General features: G+C 38.6%; 1 protein-coding gene across 1 annotated transcript; it reads right to left on the reverse strand.

Annotated features, from left to right (window-relative positions):
- Positions 1–10888: 10888 nt before the first annotated feature.
- On the reverse strand, positions 10889–12971 carry LOC139870715 (uncharacterized). Its single transcript, XM_071858498.1, has 4 exons — positions 12312–12971; positions 12064–12209; positions 11518–12009; positions 10889–11096 (listed from the first exon to the last, which is right to left on the reverse strand). The coding sequence occupies exons 1-4, from the start codon at positions 12969–12971 to the stop codon at positions 10889–10891; spliced, it is 1506 nt and encodes a 501-aa protein (XP_071714599.1).
- Between the last annotated feature and the right edge of the window lie 3618 nt (positions 12972–16589).

Consider the following 16589-nt stretch of genomic DNA (forward strand, 5'->3'; position numbering starts at 1 on the left):
ATATAATAACATAATAAATCTAAACTTATATATACTTAATATAATATAACTATTAACGTATAACAAGTAATACAACAAGTACTTAAATACTTAATATATCATAACTATTAATATATAATATTAATTAATTAATATATATAATACAAACAATTAAATAATATTTATATAATATATAATATCTTATTATATATATATAACATGTATTAAATGTATGTACAAGTAATCTATTAAGCGTTGTATTCCTATACACACATACAACTAGTGAATACTATAATCATAACGATAAACGTATGTTTAGTCAATCCTTAATGTACCTAGGATTCTTCATTTGTCAATTGGACATTTCTGATTAAGCCTATATATCTCTAGGTTGAAGGCCTGGTTGTAACATCCCGCCTTTTTCCATTTACTTTTCCGTTATACTAATTTAAACTCCGTTATATGTTTATAACATCTCCCGTTGATACGCGTTTTAAATTATCTCGTTTAGGTAATTCCCGCACCCGAACGAAAGTTGAGGGACTAAACTTGACAAGGGATCAAACCCTTGACTAGGTCAAAGGGTCAAACCCCTTTCACCCATTCATTACCATCTCCCTATCTCTCTCTCTTTCTCTCTAGCAAGAACACACCCAATTTCCTTTCTCATTCATTCATCATCTAAATCCGGATTAGGGAGCTAGCAACCAAATAAATTACATATTCGTGATCCTCTCTTCATCCTCTTCATTTTGGTACCAACTTCATCTCATTTGGGTAACTTTCTAAAATCACTAGATTTTGTGTTCTTGATGTTTTTAACTTATAAAAGTGTTAATTAGTGTCTATGGCTCAAGTCTAACATGAATATATGATTTATATGCTCGATCTCGTTGTTTTAGTGTAACTAGCATGAACTTGAATTTTGGTGTGTTGTTCTTGAATTTTGGATGATCATATGTTGTTAGATGTTGAAAGTTGATGTTTTAATTGTGTTACTAGCATCACTAGCTTCAATTTGATGTGTAGGTTGCCTTAGAAAACTTCATGAGCTTGATTATTGATTTTTGGTGGAATTGAGTTAGGGTTTGAAGAACTTGAAGTGATTATTTGATGCATTGAATGCCATGGATTATTATTAGTAAGTATTTAGTTGGATTGTATGCTTGATTACCTTCAAAACGGCATATCATATGTGTGAATTGGTTTCCCGAAACTCAAAATGCGATTGATGAACTTGAAACTTTGAAAATGGACTTTTATTGTTCGCTTGATGAGATTTCGGCTATTGTAAATGATGTTATTGTTGGACCATAAGTGCTTAGTTGTATTCCTCGTCAAAATACCTTTCCAACGATATAAGGTGCGAGTCCTAAGTGTTTGTGGTTTGCGTTTTATGCTTATTTGAAGTTTGGATCAAGTTGGACAAGTGAAACAGACCAGGCACCAGCACCCGCCTATTATCGCGGCGCGACAGAAGGGTGCCGCGGCGCGGCATAAGCCGTGCCCAGCTTCTGTCTCCGGTGTCCATTTTATGGAAAATGTTTGGCATACTACGGACCTCCGATTCACATGAAACTTGTTCTAACATGTTCATATATGATTAAAAACCTCAGAAAAATAGTTCGGAACCCGACCCGAACGTGTTGACTTTCGTTGACTTTGACCGACCAAAGTTTGACTTTTAATCAAACTTAACCAAATATTTGTGCAATCGTTCTAACATGTTTTTATACTTGTACCTTGCATGAAACATGACAATTTGGTTCACATGCTATTATGATCGAGTCTTAACGAGCCATAGGACTAATTGAACATCCTTGACCTATCGTGTTTACCGTTATTGATACAAACCTATTGTTTAGGTCAAGACTAGCATTGTTCTTTGCACACGTTTACTTGTCGAAGTACTTTACTACTCGTGCACTCAAGGTGAGATCATAGTCCCACTTTTACTCTTTTTGAACTTACATTTGGGATGAGAAAACATAAACATTTCTTTACTAAGTGAACACAAGTACAGGAAAACAAACATTCTACATACGAGTTTAGAACAAAATCCTCAATTCGATTATCATTAGTTACACTTGCCGGGTGTAAGCGAGAACTTATGTTGTATGGATCCATATGGGTTTGACAAACCCTCATTCAAACGGTTCGCTACCGTTTACGAATGAAATATATTTTCGAGAAACAGTGTATGTTCTAGCACTAAGTGATGGGGTTCAATGGAAGGAAATGTTAAGCATTGATAATTGGGTGCTCGTGAAACAAACTTTTGGAATGTATTACTATTATTTCATTGATGCAAATCTTGTGGTTCACTTGTACTTACTTACTTAAACCTATGATTTCACCAACGTTTTCGTTGACAGATTTCTATGTTTTTCTCAGGTCCTTGAACGATACATGATACATGCTTCCGCTCATTATTTTGATACTTGCATTGGATGTCGAGTATATATGCATACATGGAGCGTCTTTTGGATACTTTTAAATTGTGTCGCATAAGTTTCATTTGTACTTAAAACTTTGTATCGTAACTTGTAGGGGAACTATCCTTGTAAAACTTGAACAACCTTTACATTTGAAATGAATGCGACATATCTTTTGGTCAAACGTTGTTTTAAAGACTTATGACCACGTAACGGGACCTAAGTAGACGGCGCCGTCAATGACGATTTGGTCGGGCCGCTACAGATGGTATCAGAGCTAGTTTAACCTTAGCCGTAAAGGTAGTCACGCGCGCCGGCTGTCAGGCCGGGCACTCATACGGACTATGCTTTTTGGCGGGTTAATCGTAGAGGGGGTTCTCACAGTGTTACCTGTGACGAAGCATTGGCTCTTACCCCTTGCGATCCCTTGGAATTTGAGGGTTGGCAGTTTGGCAGAAATGCGGGCCGTAAAATCAGTGTCTGAGGTACACTCAGTGGTCACCAAGCGGTTAGCTGGAAAGGCACTGGGTGGGTTTTTACCCCATCTGTCGCTACAGATGGTATCAGAGCGTTGGTTGTAGGGATTTAGAGTTCATTAGTGTCAACCCCGAGTCATAGGGTACATTGATGAGTCTAGACTACAACCGGCATATAGACTTGAAGTAGGAATTACTTGACTACTTGTGCATTTATACTCGAACGCTTCTACTCATATCTACTCTTAGTTCATCTTAATCTCACGTTGTTTAATTTGATTGACGCGCCACCTTGACTATATGAAATGATGTCGAATGCACATATGAATCAGGGTAATATAATTTCCGAGATTATATTACGGTGACTCATATGAACGTTCCGGCATTATGACATAAAGAATTTAAGGCGAGTCGAGGGAAAAAAAAAAAAAAAAAAAAAACTTCTCTTTATCTTTATTCTATATCACGGTTAGTATTATTGAGAATACTAATCAATGATATTCTTGTGTCTTAAAGGAACAATGGCTCCTCGTCGTGTACGCCGCAATGAAACTCCCGAACAAGCTCTCGAACGGATGATAGCTACCGCCGTAGATGCGGCCATGGCCGGTCACTCATCCAACAACAATAATAATAACAACCACAACAACAACAACAACAACAACAACAACAACAACAACAATGGAGCCGGAAACTCAAACGAGGGATGCTCCTATAAAGCTTTCATGGGGTGCGAACCTCACACTTTTGATGGAACCGGGGGACCGGTCGTGCTCACCCGATGGTTTGAGCAAACGGAAGCCGTCTTTAGCATAAGCGGTTGTCGGGACCAAGACAAGGTCAAATACTCCACTCACACTTTCTCCGGAATTGTTCTAACATGGTGGAACACCTATGTTCAATCGGTGGGTACCGATGAAGCTCATGCCCTCTCTTGGGCCGATCTAAAGGAAAAGATGATTGTTGAATATTTTCCGCGCGAAGAAACCCGAAAGCTTGAGGAAGAACTAAGAGCTTTGAAAGCGGTCGGAAACGATCTTAAAGCTTATAATCAACGCTTCGCCGAACTATCCTTGATGTGTCCTAATCTTGTTAACCCCGAATCTCAAAGGATTGAGCTCTACATGCTCGGTCTTCCAAAAAGCATCAAACAAGGGGTGATGTCATCCAAACCCACTACTCATCAAGCCGCTATGAACATGGCTCGCCAACTAATTGAAACGGTTGACGAAATCGTAGTTTCGGCACCTAAGGCCGAGGATAAATCGGGCGGCAACAAAAGAAAGTGGGAACCCTCCCAATCAAGCAACAACAACTTTGTTAAGAAGCCTTACACCTCCGACGGCAAGAAAGGTTATGCCGGGAACCTGCCTCTTTGCAACAAATGCAACAAACATCACTTTGGCGAATGTAGTAAGATAATTTGCCACCGGTGCCAAGGAGTTGGTCATAAGGCCAACGATTGTAAAAGTGCCACTCCCGTCGCTCGAAAGTGGCCCAATGCACCAAAGACGGGCACTTGTTATGAATGTGGCCAAACGGGCCATTATAGAAATGCATGCCCGAAGAGGAAAGATAACCCCAATACGCGCGGCCGAGCTTTCAACATAAACACCGAGGAAGCCCGGGATGACACTGAACTAGTCACGGGTACGTTTCTTCTCAACAATTCTTATGTCTCTTGCTTATTCGATTCGGGTGCCGATAAATGCTTTGTATCCAAGACTTTGACTCATTCTTTTAGCACTCCACCTCTTCCATTAGATACCACTTATACCATTGAAGTGGCTAACGGAAAACTATTAAGTGCCGACACATATTACCGGGGGTGTACGTTAAACATTTTGGGTAGGGAATTTGAAATTGACTTGATACCCATGGAATTAGGAAGCTTTGATGTAATAATCGGTATGAATTGGTTAGTCAAAACGAAATCTCACATTCTTTGTGATCTTAACGCAATCCGAATTCCTATCGAGAATGGTGAACCTTTGATTGTTTATGGCGATAAGAGTTGCACCAGACTCAACCTCGTTTCGTGCCTTAAAGTTAGAAAACTACTCCGTAAGGGTTGTTTTGCGATCCTTGCCCACGTTAAGAAAGTCGAGTCCGATGAGAAGCACATCGATGATGTGCCAATTGTTAGTGACTATTCCGATGTATTTCCCGACGAATTGCCGGGTCTTCCGCCTCATCGACCGGTTGAATTCCAAATCGATCTTATTCCGGGAGCCGCACCCGTAGCACGTGCACCGTATAGACTTGCTCCATCCGAAATGCAAGAATTGCAAAGTCAAATCCAAGAACTACTTGACCGTGGTTTTATCCAACCTAGCCATTCACCTTGGGGCGCTCCGATTTTGTTTGTTAAAAAGAAAGACGGATCCCTACGAATGTGCATTGATTATCGTGAACTAAATAAATTGACGGTTAAGAACCGATATCCTCTTCCTCGCATCGATGACCTCTTTGATCAACTACAAGGGTCTTGTGTATATTCGAAAATCGATCTCCGCTCGGGTTATCATCAATTAAGGGTTAAGGGGGAAGATGTCTCCAAAACCGCTTTCCGAACTCGTTATGGTAGTTATGAATTTCTTGTAATGCCATTTGGTCTCACTAACGCACCGGCGGTGTTCATGGATCTAATGAACCGCGTGTGCAAACCGTATCTTGACAAATTCGTTATCGTGTTCATTGATGATATTTTAGTCTATTCAAAAAGCGAAGAAGAACACGAGGGACACCTCCGACTTGTGCTTGAACTTTTAAGACAAGAACAACTCTATGCCAAATTCTCCAAGTGTGAATTTTGGTTAAAGGAAGTTCAATTTCTTGGTCATGTTGTAAGTGACCAAGGTATTAAAGTCGATCCAACGAAAATCGAAGCCATTAGCAAATGGGAGACTCCTACTACTCCTACTCACATTCGTCAATTTTTGGGTCTCGCCGGGTACTATCGTAGATTCATCGAAAATTTCTCTTTGGTTGCACGTCCTCTAACCGCATTGACTCACAAGGGAAAGAAATTCATTTGGGCGACCGAACATGAATCCGCATTCCAAATCTTGAAAACGAAGCTAACCACCGCTCCTATCTTGTCACTTCCCGAAGGCAATGATGACTTTGTTGTATATTGCGATGCCTCAAAACATGGTTTTGGGTGTGTATTGATGCAACGAACGAAAGTCATTGCTTATGCTTCTCGACAACTCAAAATTCATGAACGAAACTATACGACACATGATCTCGAACTCGGAGCCGTTGTCTTTGCACTTAAAATGTGGAGACACTATCTTTATGGAACCAAGAGTACTATCTTTACCGACCACAAAAGTCTCCAACACATTTTCGATCAAAAGCAACTAAACATGAGACAACGACGGTGGATTGAAACTTTGAACGATTACGATTGCGAGCTTCGTTACCATCCCGGGAAGGCAAACGTAGTAGCCGATGCCTTAAGTCGAAAAGAAAGAGCAGTGCCTCTTCGTGTCCGAGCTTTAAACATCACCATTCACACCAACCTTAATAGCCAAATTCGGGTAGCCCAAGATGAGGCTCTCAAGGATGAAAACATCTCTCTCGAACACTTGAACGTCCTCACCTCTCGATTCGAAGTTAAAGAAACCGGACTCCGATATTTCGCCGGAAGAATTTGGGTGCCTAGTTATGGGGATCTACGAAGCCTTATTTTAGATGAAGCCCATAAGTCACGATACTCGATTCACCCCGGTGCCAATAAGATGTACCACGACCTTAAACAACTATATTGGTGGCCGAACATCAAAAGGGACGTAGCTACTTATGTTTCCAAGTGTTTGACATGTTCCAAAGTCAAAGCCGAACACCAAAGACCGTCCGGACTACTTCGACAACCCGAGATCCCGCAATGGAAGTGGGAAAGGATAACGATGGATTTTATCACCAAACTACCAAAAACGACGGGCGGTTATGATACCATTTGGGTTATTGTTGACCGTCTCACCAAATCCGCACACTTCCTTGCCATGAAAGAAACGGACAAAATGGAGAAACTTGCACAACTTTACATTAAGGAGATCGTAGCCCGACACGGTGTACCTTTATCGATTATCTCCGACCGAGATGGCCGTTTCGTTTCTAGATTTTGGCGTACATTGCAAGAAGCGTTGGGAACGCGTTTAGACATGAGCACCGCATATCATCCTCAAACCGATGGACAAAGCGAACGTACAATTCAAACCTTAGAGGACATGTTACGAGCTTGCGTGGTTGATTTCGGAAAAGCTTGGGACAAGCACTTACCTCTCGCCGAGTTCTCTTACAACAATAGTTATCACGCGAGTATTAAAGCCGCACCTTTTGAAGCGCTATATGGCCGCAAATGTCGTTCACCTCTTTGTTGGGCCGAGGTAGGCGACGTGCAAATCACCGGACCCGAACTCATTCACGAAACCACCGAGAAAATCGTTCAAATCCGAGATAGGCTTAGGACGGCCCGAAGTCGTCAAAAGAGCTATACCGACAAACGACGCAACGATCTTGAATTTCAAGTCGGTGACCGAGTAATGTTAAAAGTCGCACCTTGGAAGGGTGTAATCCGTTTTGGGAAACGCGGGAAGCTAAATCCGCGGTATATTGGTCCTTTCGAAATCTTGGAGCGTATTGGAACCGTTGCTTATCGTTTAGATCTTCCGCCTCAATTGAACTCCGTTCATCCTACCTTCCATGTATCTAACTTGAAAAAGTGTCTTGCCGAACCCGATATCGTCATCCCTCTCGAGGAACTTACTATTGATGACAAACTTCATTTTGTGGAGGAACCGGTTGAAATTGTGGACACCTCCGTCAAGACATTGAAACAAAGCCGAATCCCGATTGTCAAGGTTCGTTGGGATGCCAAAAGAGGACCCGAGTTTACTTGGGAAAGACAAGATCAAATGCAAAGGAAGTATCCTCATCTATTCGTGAATTCGGAAACGCAAGATCTCGAGGAAGAAACAACGACTACTACGCCTACTTAAATTTCGGGACGAAATTTCTTTTAAGGAGTAGGTAATGTAACATCCCGCCTTTTTCCATTTACTTTTCCGTTATACTAATTTAAACTTCGTTATATGTTTATAACATCTCCCGTTGATACGCGTTTTAAATTATCTCGTTTAGGTAATTCCCGCACCCGAACGAAAGTTGAGGGACTAAACTTGACAAGGGATCAAACCCTTGACTAGGTCAAAGGGTCAAACCCCTTTCACCCATTCATTACCATCTCCCTATCTCTCTCTCTTTCTCTCTAGCAAGAACACACCCAATTTCCTTTCTCATTCATTCATCATCTAAATCCGGATTAGGGAGCTAGCAACCAAATAAATTACATATTCGTGATCCTCTCTTCATCCTCTTCATTTTGGTACCAACTTCATCTCATTTGGGTAACTTTCTAAAATCACTAGATTTTGTGTTCTTGATGTTTTTAACTTATAAAAGTGTTAATTAGTGTCTATGGCTCAAGTCTAACATGAATATATGATTTATATGCTCGATCTCGTTGTTTTAGTGTAACTAGCATGAACTTGAATTTTGGTGTGTTGTTCTTGAATTTTGGATGATCATATGTTGTTAGATGTTGAAAGTTGATGTTTTAATTGTGTTACTAGCATCACTAGCTTCAATTTGATGTGTAGGTTGCCTTAGAAAACTTCATGAGCTTGATTATTGATTTTTGGTGGAATTGAGTTAGGGTTTGAAGAACTTGAAGTGATTATTTGATGCATTGAATGCCATGGATTATTATTAGTAAGTATTTAGTTGGATTGTATGCTTGATTACCTTCAAAACGGCATATCATATGTGTGAATTGGTTTCCCGAAACTCAAAATGCGATTGATGAACTTGAAACTTTGAAAATGGACTTTTATTGTTCGCTTGATGAGATTTCGGCTATTGTAAATGATGTTATTGTTGGACCATAAGTGCTTAGTTGTATTCCTCGTCAAAATACCTTTCCAACGATATAAGGTGCGAGTCCTAAGTGTTTGTGGTTTGCGTTTTATGCTTATTTGAAGTTTGGATCAAGTTGGACAAGTGAAACAGACCAGGCACCAGCACCCGCCTATTGTCGCGGCGCGACAGAAGGGTGCCGCGGCGCGGCATAAGCCGTGCCCAGCTTCTGTCTCCGGTGTCCATTTTATGGAAAATGTTTGGCATACTACGGACCTCCGATTCACATGAAACTTGTTCTAACATGTTCATATATGATTAAAAACCTCAGAAAAATAGTTCGGAACCCGACCCGAACGTGTTGACTTTCGTTGACTTTGACCGACCAAAGTTTGACTTTTAATCAAACTTAACCAAATATTTGTGCAATCGTTCTAACATGTTTTTATACTTGTACCTTGCATGAAACATGACAATTTGGTTCACATGCTATTATGATCGAGTCTTAACGAGCCATAGGACTAATTGAACATCCTTGACCTATCGTGTTTACCGTTATTGATACAAACCTATTGTTTAGGTCAAGACTAGCATTGTTCTTTGCACACGTTTACTTGTCGAAGTACTTTACTACTCGTGCACTCAAGGTGAGATCATAGTCCCACTTTTACTCTTTTTGAACTTACATTTGGGATGAGAAAACATAAACATTTCTTTACTAAGTGAACACAAGTACAGGAAAACAAACATTCTACATACGAGTTTAGAACAAAATCCTCAATTCGATTATCATTAGTTACACTTGCCGGGTGTAAGCGAGAACTTATGTTGTATGGATCCATATGGGTTTGACAAACCCTCATTCAAACGGTTCGCTACCGTTTACGAATGAAATATATTTTCGAGAAACAGTGTATGTTCTAGCACTAAGTGATGGGGTTCAATGGAAGGAAATGTTAAGCATTGATAATTGGGTGCTCGTGAAACAAACTTTTGGAATGTATTACTATTATTTCATTGATGCAAATCTTGTGGTTCACTTGTACTTACTTACTTAAACCTATGATTTCACCAACGTTTTCGTTGACAGATTTCTATGTTTTTCTCAGGTCCTTGAACGATACATGATACATGCTTCCGCTCATTATTTTGATACTTGCATTGGATGTCGAGTATATATGCATACATGGAGCGTCTTTTGGATACTTTTAAATTGTGTCGCATAAGTTTCATTTGTACTTAAAACTTTGTATCGTAACTTGTAGGGGAACTATCCTTGTAAAACTTGAACAACCTTTACATTTGAAATGAATGCGACATATCTTTTGGTCAAACGTTGTTTTAAAGACTTATGACCACGTAACGGGACCTAAGTAGACGGCGCCGTCAATGACGATTTGGTCGGGCCGCTACACTGGTATATACTCTCGTTCATTTCATTCGTGGAATTATCTTCATCTTCGATTTAAGGTGAACTTCATAGCCCCTCTTTCTACTATTTCTTATCTGTTTTATAAACTTTGGGGTGAGACACATGCTTGCTTTTAAATGATTTACAATTTAGACACAAGTACCTAAACTATTTGATATGCAATTTCGTGAGACTTTTGTTAAACATGTATTTATTATTACATGCGAATCCCCGCCATAATATCGTTAATTGCTGGAATTGAAATTTGCAAGCTTAATTATTGTGAGTAGGCCTATTGATAGTGATGTCTTTACCCATTGGCGTGATCGTCAAGGGGGTACATAATAATGATTGCCGACACCCGTACAGTGTCAGGGGTTAATGTTTAGTTCGATATTATAACTCATGGCATATTGAACATTTTGATATTTTGAATTAAGTCTTGTGGTCTAAAACTTATTATGATTATTAAACCTATGTTGTTCACTCTACCATTTTTAGTTGACACTTTAAGCATGTTTTGTCTCAGGTACTTAGATATTTTGCTTCCGCTGTAGAAATCTGCTGTTACTTAGAAGTGAAGCCAAGCACTGGGACCAGAGTTAACATCCGCGTCAATGGCAATTTTTAGCGGGGTGTTATACATAGTACCAACGCTAATTCTTCTACCCATCCTTCGTGACTCTTTCCCAATCGCTTTTTTCAATTCCCTTTATTATTTCTTTGTTGGTTACTTCAACCTGTCCATTTACTTGGGGATGATAGACTGATGTGAAGGTTTGCTTAATTTTTAACCTTTCGCAGAAACCTGGGAAGATTCCTTCTGCAAACTGCTTTCCATTTTCCGAAAAGATTTTCTGAGGCATTCCAAATCTGCATTTTATGTGTTCCCATATGAATTTTTCAATATCTTTTCTTGTGGTTTTCTTCAGTGGTTTTTCTACAACTCATTTGGTGAAGTAATCTACTGCTACCACTAGGAACAAGACTTCCCCCGGGGCTGCGGTTGGTGGTCCGACGATATCTATTTCCCAATTGGCAAAAGGCCACGCTGAGAGTACTGAAATTAGTGTGCTGTTTGGGGATTTTTGCATGTATTTGGAAAGATTCACAGGCGTGGAGAGCAACGACCGTATCTTGGTCCATAGTTGGCCAGTAATATCCCAGCCTTATTATCTTGGCCACAATGGATCTAGGTCCAGCATGGAAACTACATACTCCTTCGTGCATTTCTTGGATGATGAAAGAAGCTTGGCTTGGTCCTACACATCGAAGCCAAGGTGTTAGAAAAGACCTCCTATATAGCCTATCATTCAGTAGTTTGTAAGAGGATGCTTTGACTCTGATCTTTCTTGCTTCTTTATTGTCTGTGGGTATCAGACCAGATCTCAGATATTCTTTCAGTGGTTTTATCCATGTGTTGTCTTCATCTGGGATGAGATCATTCACTTCTTTTTCTTCGATTGACCTTTGTCCCAAGGTTTCCACCAGGACTTCCTTGGAGAGGTGCTCGAAATTAATGGAAGCAAGTTTACTCAAAGCATCTACTTTCTTGTTTTGGCTTCTTCTCACGTGTTCTATCACGAAGCTTTTGAACTGCTCTGCTTGTTCTTTTACTCTTGATAAATACTGATGTATCGTTGGATGTCTTGCTTCAAAGGTTCCGGATACTTGATTGGCAACTAGCTGTGAGTCGACGTAGGCCTTTAGGTGCCTAATGTTCACTTCTCTGGCGAGTCTCAACCCTGCCAGCAATGCTTCGTATTCCGCTTCGTTGTTGGTGGTGCTGAATTCAAAGCGTAATGTGTAGGTATATTCTTTTCATTCGGGATTTACCAACGTGATACATGCCCCTAATCCTTCGGAGCTAGAAGCTCCGTCAGTGAATAACTTCCATTCTTCTAATTCTGTTGTTGGAGTGATAACATGAATCGAGGTTGCTCCCGTTTCTTCACGTGTTGTTTCTGCTATGAAGTCAGCCAACACCTGCCCCTTGATTGAGTGCCTTACATGGGACTCGATTTCATGTTCCCCTAGCTCGATAGCCCATTTAGCTATCCTCCCTTATTTCTCAGGTTTCATGAGCACTTGCTCGATTTGCTTATCCATCAAGACAATGATCGGATGCGCTTGGAAATATCTTCGGAGCTTGCGGGCCGTGTGCACTAGTGCTAGTGTGAGCTTTTTGAGCTCCAGATAGTTGATCTCAGCCCCTTGTAATGTTCTGATGACGAAGTATATCAGAATCTGACTGCGCATTCTTTCTGCTACCAACACAGCGCTGATGCTTTCTTTGGAAGATGCCAAGTATACATACAAAGTCTCCCCTCGTACAGGGGAGGTGAGAGTTGGGAGGATGGAGATATGTGCCTTCATTTTGTTGAAAGCTTGATCGGCCTCTGCCGTCCATGTGATCTTTTTCTTTCCCAAGCACTCCTTTAGAATTTTGAAAAAGGGTAACTGCCTTTCTGCTCCCTTTGACAAGAAGCGACTGAGCGATGCCAACTTTCCATTCAAGCTTTGAATATCTTTCAACGTTGTTAGAGCTTTGAGTTCCTTGATTTTGTTGACCTTCTCCGGATTTGCTCGAATCCCCTTTTTCGTGATATAATATCCGAGGAATTTTCCCTCTTCCACACCAAAGGAACATTTCCTTGGATTCAATTTCTTATTGATACCTCGTAGATTATTGAACGTTTCTTGGATATCTGTTAAAAGATTGGTTTCTTTGATACTTTTGATTACCATGTCATCGACGTATGCTTCTAGGTTTTCCTCAAGCTGTTTCTGGAAAGCTTGTCTACGAGCCTTTGGTATGTGGCTCCAGCGTTTTTCAAACCAAAGGGCATTTATCGATAGCAGAAAATTCCCTTACTAGTGTAGAAAGATGTTTTCTCTTCGTCCTCCTCGGCCATCTGAATTTGGTGATACCCTTTGTAAGCGTCTAAGAAAAACTTTAGCTTGTACCCATTCAGAGATTCGACTTTCCAATCAATCTCCGAAAGTGGGTAACAATCCTTCGGACAAGCTTTGTTGATGTTAGTGAAGTCAACACACATTCGCCATCCTCCATCTGACTTCTTTACCATGACTAGATTGGGTATCCACGTTAGGTATTTTGCTTCTCTGATGATCCCTGCTTTGAGTAATTTGTCTACCTCTTTACAGGCCGCTTCATCTCTTTCTGAGGCAAAGTTTCTCTTCTTTTGGTGAATTGGCTCCATTTGTTTATAATCATTGAACTGATGCTCGGTGATGATATCTTTACCTTGGATGTTTAGAACCCCTGATATCCCTGTCATGTCCCCGTATTCCCATGCGAAGATATCTTAGTTTGCTTGGAGGAGCTTTCGGAGCTTGGTTTTTAATTCTGGAGATAATTGCTTCCCAACAGTGATTTGCTACTCGGGGAACATGGGATTGATCGATACCTTCTCTTCCTAAGGTAATTCTTCTTTTTCTTCGAGTATACATTCTCCAGGACTTTCTATTGTATCTCTAATCGCCATGACTACTTTACTTCGATCGTATGTTGAAGTTAGAGTTGCTATCTTCTTGACTGTGTGGAATTTAACCAATTGATGTACCGTAGATACGATGATTTCCATCTTAATCATTGCAATTCTCCTAAGAAGAATATTATGTTGGGAGGTAGATTGTACCGCAACAAATTCTAGTGTTTCTGCAGGCATACTCAATTTGGTTCCAACCAAGAAGGTAGAAAAGACACCATATGAAGTATGGCATGGGAAGATTCCCAAGTTGTCTTATTTGAAATTCTGGGGTTGTGAAGTGTATGTGAAGCATGACACTTCAAACAAATTAAAACCTTGAAGTATTAAATTTCACTTTATGGGATACCCATAGGAAACATTGGGTTACTACTTCTACTACGAAACTGAAAACAAAGTGTTTTCTGTTCGAACTACTGAATTCTTAAAAAAGAGATCTTCTCGTATAAGAATTTATTGGGAGTAATGTAGTGACCCGAACTTTTCCATGTTTATATATATATTAAATGAAATTGTTATTTACATGATTAAGTGTTTCCAACATGTTAAGCAATCAAACTTGTTAATACTTGATTAATTGAAATAGGTTTCATATAGACAATTGACCACCCAAGTTGACCGGTGATTCACGAACGTTAAAACTTGTAAAAACAATACGATGACATATATATGGTTATATATATAGTTAACATGATTTTATTATAAGTATGTATCTCATTAGGTATTTTAACAATGAGTTATATACATAAAAATGAGACTATTAATTTAAGAAACTCGAAAATGATATATATAACGATTATCGTTATAACAACGTTTACTAGGTACATATGAATCATATTAAGATATTGATACACTTGGTTAATTATGTTAAATGATAAGTAAATATATTATTAAGTGTATTAACAATGAAATACATATGTAAAAATAAGACTACTAACTTAATGATTTCGAAACGAGACATATATGTAACGATTATCGTTGTAACGACATTTAACTGTATATATATCATACTAAGATATATTATATATCATAATATCATGATAATATAATAATTTAACATCTCATTTGTTATAATAAACCATGGGTTAACAACATTCAACAAGATCGTTAACCTAAAGGTTTCAAAACAACATTTACATGTAACGACTAACGATGACTTAACGACTCAGTTAAAATGTATATACATGTAGTGTTTTAATATGTATTCATACACTTTTGAAAGACTTCAAGACACTTATCAAAATACTTCTACTTAACAAAAATGCTTACAATTACATCCTCGTTCAGTTTCATCAACAATTCTACTCGTATGCACCCGTATTCGTACTCGTACAATACACAACTTTAAGATGTATGTACTATTGGTATATACACTCCAATGATCAGCTCTTAGCAGCCCATGTGAGTCACCTAACACATGTGGGAACCATCATTTGGAAACTAGCATGAAATATCTCATAAAATTACAAAAATATGAGTAATCATTCATGACTTATTTACATGAAAACAAAATTACATATCCTTTATATCTAATCCATACACCAACGACCAAAAACACCTAAAAACACTTTCATTCTTCAGTTTTCTTCATCTAATTGATCTCTCTCAAGTTCTATCTTCAAGTTCTAAGTGTTCTTCATAAATTCCAAAAGTTCTAGTTTCATAAAATCAAGAATACTTCCAAGATTGCAAGTTTACTTCCAAGTTTTCTAAATCCATTCCAAGTAATCATCCAAGATCAATAAACCTTTGTTACTTACATTAGGTTATCTTTATAATACAAGGTAATAATCATATTTAAACTTTAATTCAATTTCTATAACTAGAACAATCTTATTTCGAGTGGAAATCTTACTTGAAATTGTTTTCGTTTCATAATTCTGCTTCAAGAACTTTCAAGCCATCCAAGGATCCTTTGAAGCTAGATCTATTTTTCTCATTTCAGTAGGTTTATCCAAGGAACTTGAGGTAGTAATGATGTTCATAACATCATTCGATTCATACATATAAAGCTATCTTATTCGAAGGTTTAAACTTGTAATCACTAGAACATAGTTTAGTTAATTCTAAACTTGTGCGCAAATAAAAGTTAATCCTTATAACTTGACATTTAAAATCAACTAAACACATGTTCTATATCTATATGATATGCTAACTTAATGATTTAAAACCTGGAAACACGAAAAACACCGTAAAATCGGATTTACGCCGTCGTAGTAACACCGCGGGCTGTTTTGGGTTAGTTAATTAAAAACCATGATAAACTTTGATTTAAAAGTTGTTATTCTGGGAAAATGATTTTTATTATGAACATGAAACTATATCCAAAAATTATGGTTAAACTCAAAGTGGAAGTATGTTTTCTAAAATGGTCATCTAGACGTCGTTCTTTCGACTGAAATGACTACCTTTACAAAAACGACTTGTAACTTATTTTTCTGACTATAAACCTATACTTTTTCTGTTTAGATTCATAAAATAGAGTTCAATATGAAACCATAGCAATTTGATTCACTCAAAACGGATTTAAAATGAAGAAGTTATGGGTAAAACAAGATTGGATAATTTTTCTCATTTTAGCTACGTGAAAATTGGTAACAAATCTATTCCAACCATAACTTAATCAACTTGTATTATATATTATGTAATCTTGAGATACCATAGACACGTATACAATATTTCGACCTATCATGTCGACACATCTATATATATTTCGGAACAACCATAGACACTCTATATGTGAATGTTAGAGTTAGCAATACAGGGTTGAGGTTGATTCCAAAATATATATAGTTTGAGTTGTGATCAATACTGAGATACGTATACACTGGGTCATGGATTGATTCAAGATAAT

This window comes from Rutidosis leptorrhynchoides, chromosome 10 (genome assembly GCF_046630445.1).
Source record: "Rutidosis leptorrhynchoides isolate AG116_Rl617_1_P2 chromosome 10, CSIRO_AGI_Rlap_v1, whole genome shotgun sequence".
Classification (NCBI taxonomy): domain Eukaryota; kingdom Viridiplantae; phylum Streptophyta; class Magnoliopsida; order Asterales; family Asteraceae; genus Rutidosis; species Rutidosis leptorrhynchoides.